Here is a 14,568-nt window from a genome sequence, read left to right on the forward strand (position 1 = left end):
TAAGCCAAAAAAAAAAAAAAATCATGAGGTCTTCAGTGAAACCAAGCAGCAATTAGTGACTCAACTATGACCAACAGTGACAAAAAAAAAATCTGACTTTTGGCTGAACTGCAGGCAGACCAGAGAGAGGACAAATATGGAAACAACTGAGAGCGACTGAGCAGAAAATAAAACATACTAACAAAAACAATGAGGCATGGTTCAATGGAACACAATGGAGCAATATGCGATATATTCAGCATGGTGAAATGTTTTTACAGAGTTAATATGCACAGTAGTTTGAGAAAGGTTTAGGTTGTAAAAAATTAAGTAATAAGATATCCATAGCATGTAGAGTCACTGTTTTGTCCTGACTATTGGTAACACATGGGCACTAGGGAAAAAAACAGCTTTTAAGTTTATTCAATTTCTGTAAAATAAGCAAGGAAATTCATTTTTTTGTTTTTCTTTTTTGATAATTAATGGCATTCTGACTTTGTTTTAGAGCACAGAATAGATGTCTGAGTCCTCTTCTAGTCATGGTTGTGCTGCAAGACTTTATAGTGCTGTTGAGCTCACAGTGAGTGAAAATGTGACAGAAGCAAAAGATGATCAGAAACTGCTCAGGAATCAGAGTGTTCATGACCAATTCTTACTTTGTCAGTGCATAAAAATGAAAATCCACACAGTACCGATGCTGCAGACTTTACCTTTATAGCAGAGTGTTTGCTGGTAGTCTGGTCACAGCGCCCCACAGTGGTGATGCAGATGCCTTCTGCACACAGGCCCTCTGAACAGGGAGCTGTAAAAGCTGTGCTGTTACTGCAACCACTGTCCACCGACTCTGCCTGCCAACTCCTGCAAGACACATCCTCGTCACGGCATGCACATATGCTGGAGGCAGAAAGAAACACTTACAGCTCTTTGGCCTGAATGGAAAATACCGTCACCTTTCAGATGCCGCCTCCCCCGGCTCATCCTTCTTCTCCAGCCTCTGCAGCTCCAGCTCAGCATCCCGTTCCTCCAGGTGGGTGGTGGTTGTGTTGGTGCGTGACAGCAGAGTGCATACAGTGTCCTGTAACATTACGCAACTAACTCTCATCATCTTCACACTGTCAACATTCCCCCTCCCTCTGCTGACAGTTTGCTGAAGCTGCAGTGTGAAGGCTTGTTTGGCTCGTGATACACATTCTTGTCAATTACTCACACGAACAAGTTGTACACCTGCAGGATGTTGGCGAAAAGCTGCGTAGCAACACTACGAGGAGGAATTTCTCTTGAAGACTTGGCATGGTTTACAGCTTACAGGAATATTTATTTGATTTATTTTATCTTTGTTTAAGGCTTAAAGTCAAATCTCTGATCAGAAGATGTGTAACTGAAGAGTGCAATCACAACTCGCAAGCTGGATTTAGTTTTGTGTTTCTAAATCTCCTGGTTGTTTAATTTGTTTTACTTTTGTCCGATGCCAGCTGCAGTCATGCTTCATTTCATAATCTTTCGTAACTTTACAACGGTGTACCTTCTTGCCAGGTCTCCCATGAAAAATAGATTTTAATCTCAGTTGCCTTCCTGGTTAAATAAAGCTGAAATACATAAAATAGACACCTAAAATGAGGTCCACCTACATCAAAATAATCTATATCCATTTAAATGTACATTGTTTATATTTAGAACTTCAGGTACTAATGCATAACTACACCTAATGAGTAGGAATATTGATGTTCTAAGGTTCACAAAATGAAAAACCAAAGGAAAGAACTGTTTTAAGTCAAGGAGAATATACGCTGATCAATCACAATGGAAAACCACCTGCCTAATTTTGTATAGCCACCAAAACCCCTGCTCAGACATGTCAAAGTAACGTCCACATGAATGAGAGAACCCAAGGTTTCCCAGCAGAACACCACATTCTAGATGGACTAATAATGTTTTTCACTTCACCTGTCAGTGGGTTTTATGTTCCAGCTGATTGGTGTAGTGTAATGATTATTTTTTGAGGGTTGTCCTCTTTTTAGGTGGCTTTGCGCATTTCGCATTTTTCTGGTCACACTTCAGGATCACAGTTTTTTTTTTTTTAGCGAAGTTCCAGCAGGTGGATGGACTTGATTTGAAGGCTTTGAAGGCTAATAAACTTCTCTGTGAACTCTCTCCTGATCATGTCCTGATGCAATCTGAGTGGTCACTGTCATGCTGTTACCTGACACTGCTGTTATTCACTGATAAAACACATGAGTGTTTACCATGGCTCTGGGCCTTTGATCCTCATCCTGGCCATCGTGGTGTCTGCGGTGGCTGAGGCTCTTCTGTTCAGGCCTCTGTGACTCTGTCCCGCCCAACATCTGGACTCGCAGCCAGTGGTAAATCATCTCTGCACTTCCCTCGCAATCGGCTAGGCTCACCTGGGCTGTACCCTGCAGGAACACGCACACACAATTTCATCATTTTACTGTACAAGAAGAAAATCTAAACAGCTGAGGCCATTCATCAGCAGTGAGGTTGTTGCTGTCGAGGCTTTCAGACCCACCAGTAGCTCCTCCTGAGCCTGAGGTCCCAGCGAGCAGACAGATAGCTGCAGAGCGCACACCGCCAGGGCGTTTGCAGGGACAGGAATGCGGAAGCCTTCATTGAAACTCATCTGGCATTGTGGCTCCAACGCTGTACAACAGTAAAACGCACAGGCCCTGCCGGCGTCCAGTGGAATCAAGTGCACCTTCACATACCTGTAGGACAAGAAAAAACACAATAGAACAATATTCACACAGATTTCTGGGTGTTGATAAGTACTTGTCTTCAGAGTGTAGTCAGCAGATAATCAGTATCCCAGCTCCATCCAAAGGTTGCTAAACTGGCCAACCAGCATCTCTCCAGATCACTAATTTACATGTTGTATGTTGCACTTCATATTTTAATCTGTAAAATATCAAGTGTGGTTTTGTGGTTTGTACCATTTTTAAAATTTAAATTCAAGATGGTTTTATGTCTCAGATGTTAGGGTGCGATAGAAAAGTTCCAAGACCGACTGTAAAAAATGATACCGTACCATACTTAAATTTGGCTGCAACTCCTGTCAAAGTAGTCTCCATGTGCAGTGAAACACCACTTCCAGTGCTCATGCAACAGTTGTAAGTCTGTTGTTGTACTCTACGACTATGCTAATGCCCATATGATGGAAATTTTGTTATTTCCCCAAGTCCATGAGAGGCTCAGCAGCAATAGTGTGCTTGCACGGAATACATAGATGCACCTCCTGCACATCTGTAGTGTCCACAGCTGTCCCACCGTGACCATAAGGAATTAGAATCAAGGTTTAACACTCTCTAGAAGTCTTGTTATGTAAACTTGTCAGGCACTGTCTGTGATAGGTGACAAATCTCCAATGCTACAACTCTGCTCCAGTTTTAACTGAGAAATCGCAATTGCGCACCTTCTAGTGGTGACAAAAATGTGTGTGCCGCCGTGTCACGTGGTCTACTGATTTGTGACAGTTACTGCTTGTACACGTTACATGGGCATGACCATGATGTACTTCCTGCATGCCCAATATGAACAGTCTTGTAACTTTTTAATCACACTATGTATTTATTTCCTTGCCATGTATTTTTTAAGCCCATCAAACCCAGAGACCTGTCTGTCTCCATCATACTAATTACAAGAGCTGAGGGGCAAATATTGGATCCAGTCAAACTTTTTATCATTAAAAACTGCCGAAATGCTTCAAAAAGTTGAATATCAAATTGGAGAATGTGGCACGAGTATTTTTTCACCTATCAATAGGGCCAGGAAACCAGTTTGTCTGTGTTTTCAACAAACTAAGCCGAGCTACGCTAACAGGCTGACAGGTCTTCTTCTCATGTAACTTGCAAAAACAGCAAATAAGCCAGTACAACTCTATTGCACTAATCATCATTGCTGACAGCACTCACACTTTATAGCCGTCTCTCACGATTGACCTATTCAAATTCTTGAGCTGTAGCAGATGCAGTCGCAGAGACTGACAACTGGACTCCCACCTGTAAACAGGAAAGTTTGACAAAGAGAATGCAGCATTAATACAGAGACACTAACAGGGACTGAACTTGCCACCCACATACAGTCTCTACACTAACAGTTTACTCACAGCAGTCCCAGTTGGATCTGGGTGGGCTCGCTAACAGATGTCAGCTCTTTCATGTATGACATCTCATCGAACTCCTCTGCCCTGTTTGAGGAACGACAAAACAATGAATCAGCAAATAGTTCTCCTCCGTTAATTGGCACAAACTGTTTGCACAATCATCTAAAGATCGTCCAGCAATCCAAACAGCAAGATATTCGCTATATTTATTTCTTTTAGATATCAAAAGCAGTTTCTGTAGGAGGGTGATATTATTACCTAATCTTAGGATGGTTAAGATCTCAAGGTAGATTTTAAAGATTTAAAGAATTTGATGTTTTTCCTTGTTCTTTTGCAGACACTGATACCCTGTGATAGCATTCAATGCAATCAAAGCTGAAAGTGTTCTTTATTTTGACTGTTGCAGTCTTCTCCTCTTTCACTAGGAGGTGCCAACAGCTTGATGTTCATGTTTTTTTTTCAGTCTTGTTAGGGTGGATCTCCTCTCACCTCCTTCCCCAGGCCTCGAACACACCGCTGTCTGTAGCTAGAGCGTCTTCAGAAACACCTGCAGAAACTCTCCTGGCTCTCCTGCCACTTCTGTTGGCACTGTTGCCCCTCAGAGTCACTCCTACAGAAGAAAGCACGGTTATTTCATGAACAGTCACCTCTTGGGAGAAAGGTCAGATCTCATTCACTTGCCTGTGGAGGTGAAAGCCGCCTGAGCTCCGCCGTCTCTATGAACCTTGTTGTCCAGCTGATGCACAGCGGCGGGGCTGACCGTGTCCTCGCTGCTCAGCATGGCGGTGTGCGACAGCGTTTGAGACTGAGCCCGCAGCCCCTCCAACAGGCCGCGACTTGCCTGCTCCATGTACTCCTCCGTCATCTGGGTGAGTGGGCAGTCCTGAGGGGCAGAGTGGTAGGGAGTGTCCATGGGAGAGCTAGGCGGCGACAGGGAGGAGAGAGAGGAGCGGGAGGAGAGGGAGGCCAGGGACTGTGGGGTGTCGTGGGAGCGTTTGGGTTTGCTCTGGTTTATGGGGTCGGGAGTGAACATGGAACAGTCTCTGGACACGGTCTCTGGGGGAAGCAGGTAACGAAAGTGAGGGTCGAGAGGCTCTCCGGCCCCCTCATGGCGCTCATACTGAGGGAGACCATAGATGTCACTGAAACTGATGGAGCTCAGGGAGCCTCGGCTGGACGCCAGGGAGCCTCGACTGGAGGCCAAAGAGCCTCGACTGCTGCTGGACGACACCGTCAGAGAACTGGCTGAAAGGCTAGAGACAAAAGAATATTAGAAAACGGAAACAGTCATCAAATGAACAACGAGTAAATCTTTACAGAATGAGTGTGTGGACTAAACTTCTGGAGAAATTTAATTGTCTTTTGTTTCATGAATATTTCTTTCTCAAAGAATAAACATACAAGTGAGTGTGGAGTGAGAAGTGGGCTTTTGTTGTTGCTTTGGATTTGTCACAGAGACTTTTCTTTCATCAGCAGATTTGATCTATAAAATCGGTCACTTACTGACTCCCTCAAGGACTGCTGCTGTGCTAATGAACCTTTGAATCACTGATACTGTGAATGCTCCAGTGATTATGCATTATTTTGTTTAATCTGTGGTGTTTTGGTTCTTGTTTAATCACGTTAATGCTCCAGTAAAAAATTCAATAAAAATAAAGAATGAGTTTGTGCTTCACCTTTTCAGCTGGGAGTGAAGGTAGGTGGTGATGCGTGTTGCCTCCTCCAGCTGTCTCAGCAGGACATTCCTCTTCTCCTGCTGCAGGATCCTGTCAGGAGTTACACACTGATTTCATTTCATTTATTTCAAACATGCCACTGTATCATAAAGGCAAAAAAGAAAATAAATCCACAAAACAAAACAACTGAACCACATCCAAAACCTAGAATAATGTCTGAAAACGAGTAGGATGAAGTTTAATTTATTAACTCCGATATGCTAATTGATGAATAAGAAAGTCACTATTTAGACTTAAATGAGCACATCCATGTCTAGACATTTACTCAAGGGTAACATTTAAGGGCAAAATGTGTGGTCAGAATTCCTAAAATTCAAAGCTATCATATCGTCCTATATCAGAACACATCAGCCCTGCTTCTACTTTACTATAGCACCATACAGCAGCCAGCAGGTTCATATCAGAGAGCAGTGTGTTTATATCTTATAGGATAAACTGGGCTATGAGGGCACCCTTATTTCTCCTCCAGTTTCAAGAGCATAGCTGAAAAATTAACAGATAACCTAAGAGTGAACACACAATACAGTATCATATGTAAAAAGACTTACTTTAGTTATCATTTCCTTGATCAGCTGGCTTTTATACACACACGTCCCGACCCCTTACCAATGACTGTATAAAGTATGCATTATTACTCCGTCAAGGAACGCGGCAGAGTTATGTGACAATCAGCGTACGTTTGTCTGTTAATCTGTCTGTCCATGCGCAACATTATTCAAAGAAGGACTAACGGATTTGGATGAAATTTTCAGGAAAGGTCAGAAATGTCACAAGGACCAAGTGATTAGATTCTGGCAGTGATGTGGCTTATAATCTCGATTCATGGATTTGTTAAAGATTTCTGTGTCATTGCGAGATAGCAGCACGGTGTCACTGTAACTATGACAACAAGTGAACGCTACGTCAGTTGCCTGCTGATGATCCTACTACAAATCCACCGCTGCAGTCTTATCGGGACTTATCAGTAGGAAATTATACAATGAGTGAGCAGTCTTGGCGGAGTACTGTGCTCTCTGAGTACTTTTCTTGCATTAATGCTGTACTAATGATGATGATTTTATTATTGAATTATTAATACACCTAGTATTTATTATATGGATTTAATGATAGTATGTTATTGATTAGGCACTTTGACTTCTGAACCCGTACCAATTTTGCATTAGAAGGTCCTTTTTGGGCAAAAAAACAAAACAAAAAACAAACAAAAAGAGAGGTGACCATCACTATCATTCTCACCTCTGATTGGCTCCCTGGCTCTGGGAGCTGTGGGCCCTCTGCACCTCCTCCTCGAGCCTGGAGCGCTCCTCCTCCAGCTGCAGCAGGGTCTCTGGTGGATGCTGCTGCTTGCTGACCAGGATGATCTCCTGCAGGAGGGCCTCCTTCTCGCGCAGAAGCTGCATGAAGTCCCGATCACGGTCCGCCTCCGCCCGCCCCGACCAGCTCTCACTGTCCAGCTGTGCTAGCTGGTGCTGAATACTCTGCACCCTGATAGAGCAGTGGGAAGGATTAATGGGGGGAAGAACTGGTTTAAACATTTTACTGCTCTCCTCATACCTGGCACTGCTATGCTGACATGCATACAGCTGACAAATTTATAGTCAGAGGTAGGCAGGTACGTGCTGTGTCCGCTTAGTTGCGAACATTTGTTTACATAAACTCTGCTGGAGCCAAATGTGCCTGGCACTCTCACTGAATTACAAACAGCATGGAGTTCACATGCCATGATCAAGAGTGAGTGAAAAAAACCCTCATTCCTCTTGTTTCTCTTACACACTGCTCTCTCAACTCAGATCAGGCACTTTTGGATTTACTGTCATCGACAAGTTGACATAAACACACTGATTGTGTATATGCTGAAATTAAAGTGCCACAATAAACTGTTGTAATTGTTAACAACATCAAATCACCAGGGTTTTACCTGCAGAGAGGAAAGGGGTGTTTTACTCAGTGCCAAAGGAAATTCAATAGTGCCAAAATGATAAAATGTTACGGCAGTTGGGTTCTATTTACTGCAGCCTAAGAGACATTCTTATCAAATGTCCAAAAATAACAGGAAAATGCATGGATTTCTGTGACAAAAGGTAACAGTGATTCATCTTGCTCACAGATCACGTGTATTGCTGTGCATAGTCTCCCCACAAAGTCCCACACTGAGCCAGGAAAAACCCTGATTACATTTGGCAATCACACTGTAAGTTGCCACAATATTGTGACAGTATGTTGCCAAATATTGCAAGTCCACCAGACAGTGAGTACACTGGTTAGAAATACTTGACATACTTCTTTATAAGTCTGATCTGGTCATATATTGTATAATTATTTACTGCATTACAAATTGTTTGGCATCTGGAGTGGTTTGGGACAAATATCTGAGCCTTTTTGAAGACAGGCAGAAAAACATGTAAGCCACACAACCTATCACTTAAATGAAAAAAAAACTGTTATAAATTAGGATTGAGCATACTGAGAATGCTAAGTTTTTTAGTCAACATAATTGGTAATTTATAAATACAACTCTCTCTAATAATAATTCCAATTTTGCTTTGGTACAGGGTTTGTATCACAAGATAAGGAATCAAAACATAACTGTACCAATCTTTTGGAAATAAAGAATGTTGTTGGTGTGCTGTACTCATTATTACAAATAGTTTAAGCATAATTTGTGGTAAATTCAAATAGAGCTAACATCTATTTGTATTTTTGATTAATCCAACAATTGTTGTAACTTGATAATTCGATCTGGATTTTGGTCTATAAAATGTCAGTAAATGATGAAAATGTGTTGTCCAAAACCCAAGATAACACCTGCTACTGCCTTGTTTTTTCCACAACTCAAAAATATTCTGTTTACTGTGAAAGCGGAGCAAAATAACAGAATATATTCACATTTAATTAGCTGGTATATTTAGTCTTTTTTCTCTTAAAATATTACTCAAATCAATTATCAAAATAGTTGGTGATTAATTTAATACTTGATATCTATTCAAGTAGTTGCAGCTAAACTTGAATCAAGCTTGTTTATTTTTTATTTTATTTTATCATTCTAACTCAATTATGCTAAATATTAAGATATAGCCTGCAGGCAGTTACCTTTGTTTAGCAGATGAAGCTGAGGAAAAGTCTGCCTGCCTCTGTCCATAAATTCTGCCTACAATAAATCTAAAGTTTGTACTATGTATACAAAAAAGTGTAAAAATGACCTCAGTTTCATATTTATAATATGACAGTGATATCAATCCCATCATAAAATTCTCTGCCAGAAAGTAAATAAAAAAATGTTTAAATATTCCTTTGGGTTTAGATAAAGCTGTGCACTAGCATAAAGAAATATTTATAACTAGCTTCTAAACAGTTCTGTTGACTGTGCATTTTCTCTCTGAAGTAAAGCCCCTACCTGGATGGCTACATATTAATATTTGCAAGACAGGTTATTGAGTTAATGCTCCCTGCAGCTTGGCCTAAAGCTCCTAAAGTTCCCTGCACAAGTGTTTATGGCAACACTGGACAATCATCCCCACATAAGATCACATATTTGAACCCAGCAGACACTTCATGCCAAGACTATAATGACAGCATTCAGTGTGGTAATTTCTGCCTGAGCTACCTGCTGCATCAGCCAGTGGTCTTACAGGTGTACATCACTAAGATGTTTATTCAGAGTTAAATGGGATCTCAGAGAGTTAGCTCTCAGCTCAGATGAAATAACTGTGTTTATGTGTGTTGGATTTCAGACAGAGTGACTCAGTGACAGAGCATGCAAGTTTCCACAGGTCTCCCTTCTCTCTCCCTTTCCCTCCCTCCCAACCTCCCTGATGTCATGGTTGGCATTGCTGCTGCTGGGTCACCACAGCAACATGAATCTTGTAAAGAAGTGTGCATGGAGCCAGCGTAATAACACTGTTGCACACTGCAGCTCCTTATGGCTGCAAGACAGTGTCCGACCAGGAATGTATCAATCGTTAGATAACACACACCCTAATGACATACCTTTTGCTGAATTCATAGGTACCCTCATTCAAAAGTCAAGGAATTTCAGCCTCCATCCAGTGTTGATTTTGCCAACGTATAATATAACATGCACTATAGGGTGAGCTGGGATATATTTAACCGAACAGTGTGTATATTAAACCACCTTGTGGAGGAGCAGGGTGTGTGTTGAGGCAAGCGGTGGGCAGTCCTCTCTCTGGCTGCGCACACAAAGGCAGCACACAGTCAGCAGCAGCGTGGCCAGGCAAGAATGTGACCACCCAGCTCATTCTGCTGGCCAGACATCGCTCAGCAGCCACGGCCACCGGGCGCAAATACTATTCATAACACATCCTCCCACTGGACGACGCACAGGGAGAGGGGGTGACGGGGCCTGTGAGTCACTGCTGCATGCCAGTGTGTCACACTACTACGACTGACAAACAACAAACACCCAGACACACTTACTTTTTCTTGGCTTCCTCGTACTGCCAGTTGAGTTTCACTTTGTCCACCAGATGCGAGGAATCTTGGGGACCATACTAAAGAGAAATAAAACGTTACATGCATGGATCACAGGAACACATATTAACAGATTAGTCATTTCAAATATATGATGGGAGTATGGGAAGCTTCATGTGGTATAAATAAGTTAATTTAGTCATCACTGGAGCTACGGATCATAACTTCAGGCGCAGACAGGGAGGAGTAGCAGTGCCTCCTACCTCTCCCATGATGTCAGTCTGACAGCCAGTGTCACAGTACTGCTGCAGATTACACGAATCACCCACGGTTCCAGTGCTGTTCGCCACCTCGCTGGCCGAGTCGCTGATTGACAAGCTGCTTTGGAAGTTAACTGTCAGCTTAGCCAGGCTCTGTGAGATTAAACAACAAAACAGAATATTAACCCAGCTGAATCCCAAAACCTGCATGCAGCTTTAAAAACAAAAAATCATTGAAATGACACAATCTATCAGAGGCAGAAACTGTAAAGAAAGAAATAACAGCCACATTTTTTACTTCACTGACAGCCATTGAACTAATCGTGTGAGAAAACTCACCTACTCTAGATTAAAATTGTGATATTTCCTGAAAATAATTTTATACTACAGCTCCTTTCAAATATTCACGAAGAAAAGCACCACATCCTGTAAGAAAAAAAAAGGACTCCTGGGTGCAACTGAGAAGTCATGACTGATTCAGTTGTGACCAACACTGATGTGACAAAACTAAGGGACTATTTGGCTGAACTGCAGACTGTGGTTACATAGAGCACAGAAGTACGGAAACAAATTAAAAATGTACTGTCATAAAATATGTATAGTATGTAGACCCACCACTTTCCCCCCCTCAGTACTGGAAATACCTGTGAGCACTTGGAAAAAATTGTGCATGTTGATTCCAGGCTTTAATTATTTTTTTTTTACTTTCTAAAATAATAAACTTAATAAATTAAACTTTCATTGTGTCTTCTTTTTAAGATTTGGTATGATAGCTATCACACTACACTAAAAAATATTTTGAGCCGTCTCTATTTTTCGCCATGGTTGTGCTTTTTCCACTGAGGGATTTCATATTCCAGTGAAAAATGAGTCCACGTGAGCACAAAAAACAAAACAAAAAACTAAACATCAAAACAACTGCCAAAAACTTCATAGGTTAAAAGGGTTAATAAAACAGAGGTGTCTCTGGACCACTACAGCAGGAGTTAACAATACCTCAGAGTAAAATTTCCGCTGATAAAAACAACCAAAAATGCAAAGTGGCCTGCCAACAGGAGGTTTCAGACATGAAAAATTGATGCATCTCTTCTTGAAATTATCGCAACATCTAAAATCATCTGCCGTCACTACGTGCTCAGCTACATTTAGACATTGCCAGGAAATGCCTGAGCAAATGTGGCCTGAAACTTGGCCTGAATCACCGTCTTCTTACCACTCGATTATTCACTATTTATTAATACACCGTATGTTTTGGTCTGCTGACAAAATCGTTAGATGTGGTCGGTGATTCACGTCTGGAAATGTGTTTTATAAAAAGACAATGAGGAGAAGCTGCAGAAGAGTAGAGTTTAACAGACACTAGAGGTCAGCATCCAATATGCCAACAACAACGGTATCAGACGTAAACATCTGATGACTGGAAGTACAGATCATCTTTACAAGAAAAAAATAAAACTGATACCTGGATGAGGTCCTGCCTCTCCTTCTCGCCTGTGCTGATGGCCTTTTTGATGCTACGCAGTTCATTGAAGATGGCTTGAGCCTCGTCCAGCTTGTAGTTTGTCTGACTGCAGGACATCTTCCTGTCAATCCTGTAAAAATAAAAAATAAAAACATCAATATGGCCGCTATGATTTGTGACAAAGTGTCATGGAACTCATTACTTTAGAACCTGCAACCGACAAGCTAAGATGATCAATATATTATATCAATAAAATTTGGGACCCTTTCTTGAACAGATGTCTGCTTGGGTATGTAGGTTTTATCTTTTCCTTCCAATATTCTTATCGGCGTTCGGGTCTACAGTGTATAGTCTGACTCAGCAAATGTAGACTGCAGGTATCAGCCTGGCATTTCCACTCTATATTTCACATGACATTCTTCTCCTCCTCCATTTACATATTACCTCTTTCAAAATACTCTTGGCTACAGGAAACAACAACAACCACCTCCATTCAGCAACCTACATGTTGAAAATGGCAAGTTTAGCCAAAGATATGGAGCATGCTACAAGGCAGGCATGCTTGGTCTGTTTGGTAAATTAGCCATTTTAATGACAGCGCTTACCTCCCTGCATGAAAATAGTCCTCCAAAGTAATTCCCCCGCCAATATTTTGCAGGGACATGGTTACTCCATTCTGGGTCTAGCTTGGCCCATAACAATTGTGGTTGATTTAAGTGTTGGTACCCCTACAGTAGAATGATAACAGGTGCAGCCACACAATTCTCCAGCACTGACACAGCATTGTGGAGACTTGTAAGACTATAGTCTATACATGAAGGCCCCAAACTGACAAAAAGTAGTAAAACCAAACATTTTTTTTAGGGTGCTGCTATCACGTCACAGTGCACTAGTTGTCCATTCTGTGTGAAGGCTGAAAAAACAATCCAGAGTTGTAACACAGCCCTGGCTCTGTAAACAGAAAACAAACAAAGTGGCTTGGACCAACTGAAAGAACACTATTTCAGCGTGTCCTGTGCCTGTTGGGTTTGTGTGTGCATGTGTTCTTGCACAGGGCAGTCGGAAAGGGGGCAGTAAGAGCAAAAGGGACAGTAAATCTAATACATGCTAAAGATGCAAACTATCGAAAAATTAACAGTTGCTCTCCACACACACAGAGGCGCCATATTTAAAAATGCTGTTTAGGCAATTACACAAAAAGGTGTGAAAAGAAATACAAAGCTTTATGCTTATGCTTTATACCCCAATCAGATGCTAACAATCAGATGATGGTTTTAATTGTTTAAGTAATTATAAATATATTAGCAACTGATGTTTTGTTTCATTTTTGACTCGTTTTATTATTTTTCACTACATTTTGTCAGCTCTGGGATTTCATAGAAGTAGATATAATTTAATAATTTGGTTTTCTTTAAAAACTTAAATTGTGGCAGAATAGCTATCTGCTGCAATGTTTTTGCACATTTATGAATACACTGTAACTTTATATCAATATCATGACAGTGGTGAGGATGAAAATGTGTGGAAAGAAGCAGTAAGACCACTGATGAAAACTGTTATAGGTGGTTATTAAGCACTTCACTGAAATGTTAATATTTCTAATCTAAGCTTCTTTTTTTTTTTTTTTTTTTACGACAAAGACAAGACAGCAACTTTAAACCACATATACAGTCAGAAATTATAGCTTACATAAGAATTCAGTACAATCAAGGAGTTTCACTTCTTAACAAGAGGGTGGTGCTTTATATCACATGACAAGTCAGTGATAAATAAAGAAAAAAAATCATCCAATGAATATCTGAAGTATTTTTGTGTGGGAGGTAACATTCATCAATGACTCAAGTGTTTTCTTAGCTTGTGGTCAGTTATGAAATAATGACACTGCATGTGACAAACCAGTGTAAAGGTTGATTTCTGTCTAGTTAAGATTCTCCCTAATTTAGCAGGTGAAATCGGACAAGCTGTTTCACAGAAAACTTAAGGAATCCAGATGCCACATGGTTGAATTGTCTACTGATTATAAAATAATAAACAACAGAGCCATAACACATAACGAATCTGCATACTGATCTATGTTATGCCCAGTTAATCATCTTGCTTCTTCAGTGTGTTCAAGTGTGTTCATTTGGGGGGTGGGGAGTTGGTTGGTTGGAAGTTGGAGGAGCACAGCTCGGTGTCTCCTCCATCAGTGGGCCTGGCACGTGGCCTCCCCTCACCACAGCCTGCTTCCCCCACTCTCCTTCAACAGCAGGTACTGTTCATCCACCCGACCCTGCCTCTTCCTCCCAAAACAAGCCCTGCTTTGTTCCCCCCACCCCATTGGCAGGGCCTGGGAGTTTATAAGTTTATATGCTTAGCAAAAAAAAAAATAAAAAAAAAAAAAAAAAAGCACTACCCACCCAACCCTCTGTGCCTGCCTGTACTGACCCACCACCCAACCCCTGCCCCCATCCTGTGCACTGTAGAGCAATATAGATGTTCAGTCAGTTAACTTCCCAAAACTACCATTTGGGATTTTGGCTACAGAAACAGATCAGCGAAAAATGCAGCGTCTCAAAATTTATCAAGATAAGGTGGAGCACAGAT

At 41.4% G+C, this 14,568-nt stretch overlaps 1 protein-coding gene across 1 annotated transcript in view; it reads right to left on the minus strand.

Annotated features, from left to right (window-relative positions):
* wwc3 (WWC family member 3) overlaps positions 1 to 14,568 on the minus strand; it is a 38,258-nt gene that overhangs the window by 5,582 nt on the left and 18,108 nt on the right. The window contains exons 6-18 of the mRNA XM_023290122.3: positions 11,983 to 12,112; positions 10,524 to 10,673; positions 10,267 to 10,340; positions 7,069 to 7,317; positions 5,773 to 5,862; positions 4,778 to 5,349; positions 4,586 to 4,706; positions 4,100 to 4,180; positions 3,906 to 3,992; positions 2,507 to 2,702; positions 2,223 to 2,393; positions 930 to 1,054; positions 690 to 837 (exon numbers count right to left, since the gene is read on the minus strand). Of these exons, the coding sequence (XP_023145890.1) occupies positions 690 to 837; positions 930 to 1,054; positions 2,223 to 2,393; positions 2,507 to 2,702; positions 3,906 to 3,992; positions 4,100 to 4,180; positions 4,586 to 4,706; positions 4,778 to 5,349; positions 5,773 to 5,862; positions 7,069 to 7,317; positions 10,267 to 10,340; positions 10,524 to 10,673; positions 11,983 to 12,112 (2,194 nt within the window). The remainder of the gene's footprint in view (positions 1 to 689; positions 838 to 929; positions 1,055 to 2,222; positions 2,394 to 2,506; positions 2,703 to 3,905; positions 3,993 to 4,099; positions 4,181 to 4,585; positions 4,707 to 4,777; positions 5,350 to 5,772; positions 5,863 to 7,068; positions 7,318 to 10,266; positions 10,341 to 10,523; positions 10,674 to 11,982; positions 12,113 to 14,568) is intronic.

This window comes from Amphiprion ocellaris, chromosome 2 (genome assembly GCF_022539595.1).
Source record: "Amphiprion ocellaris isolate individual 3 ecotype Okinawa chromosome 2, ASM2253959v1, whole genome shotgun sequence".
NCBI classification, from domain to species: Eukaryota; Metazoa; Chordata; class Actinopteri; family Pomacentridae; genus Amphiprion; species Amphiprion ocellaris.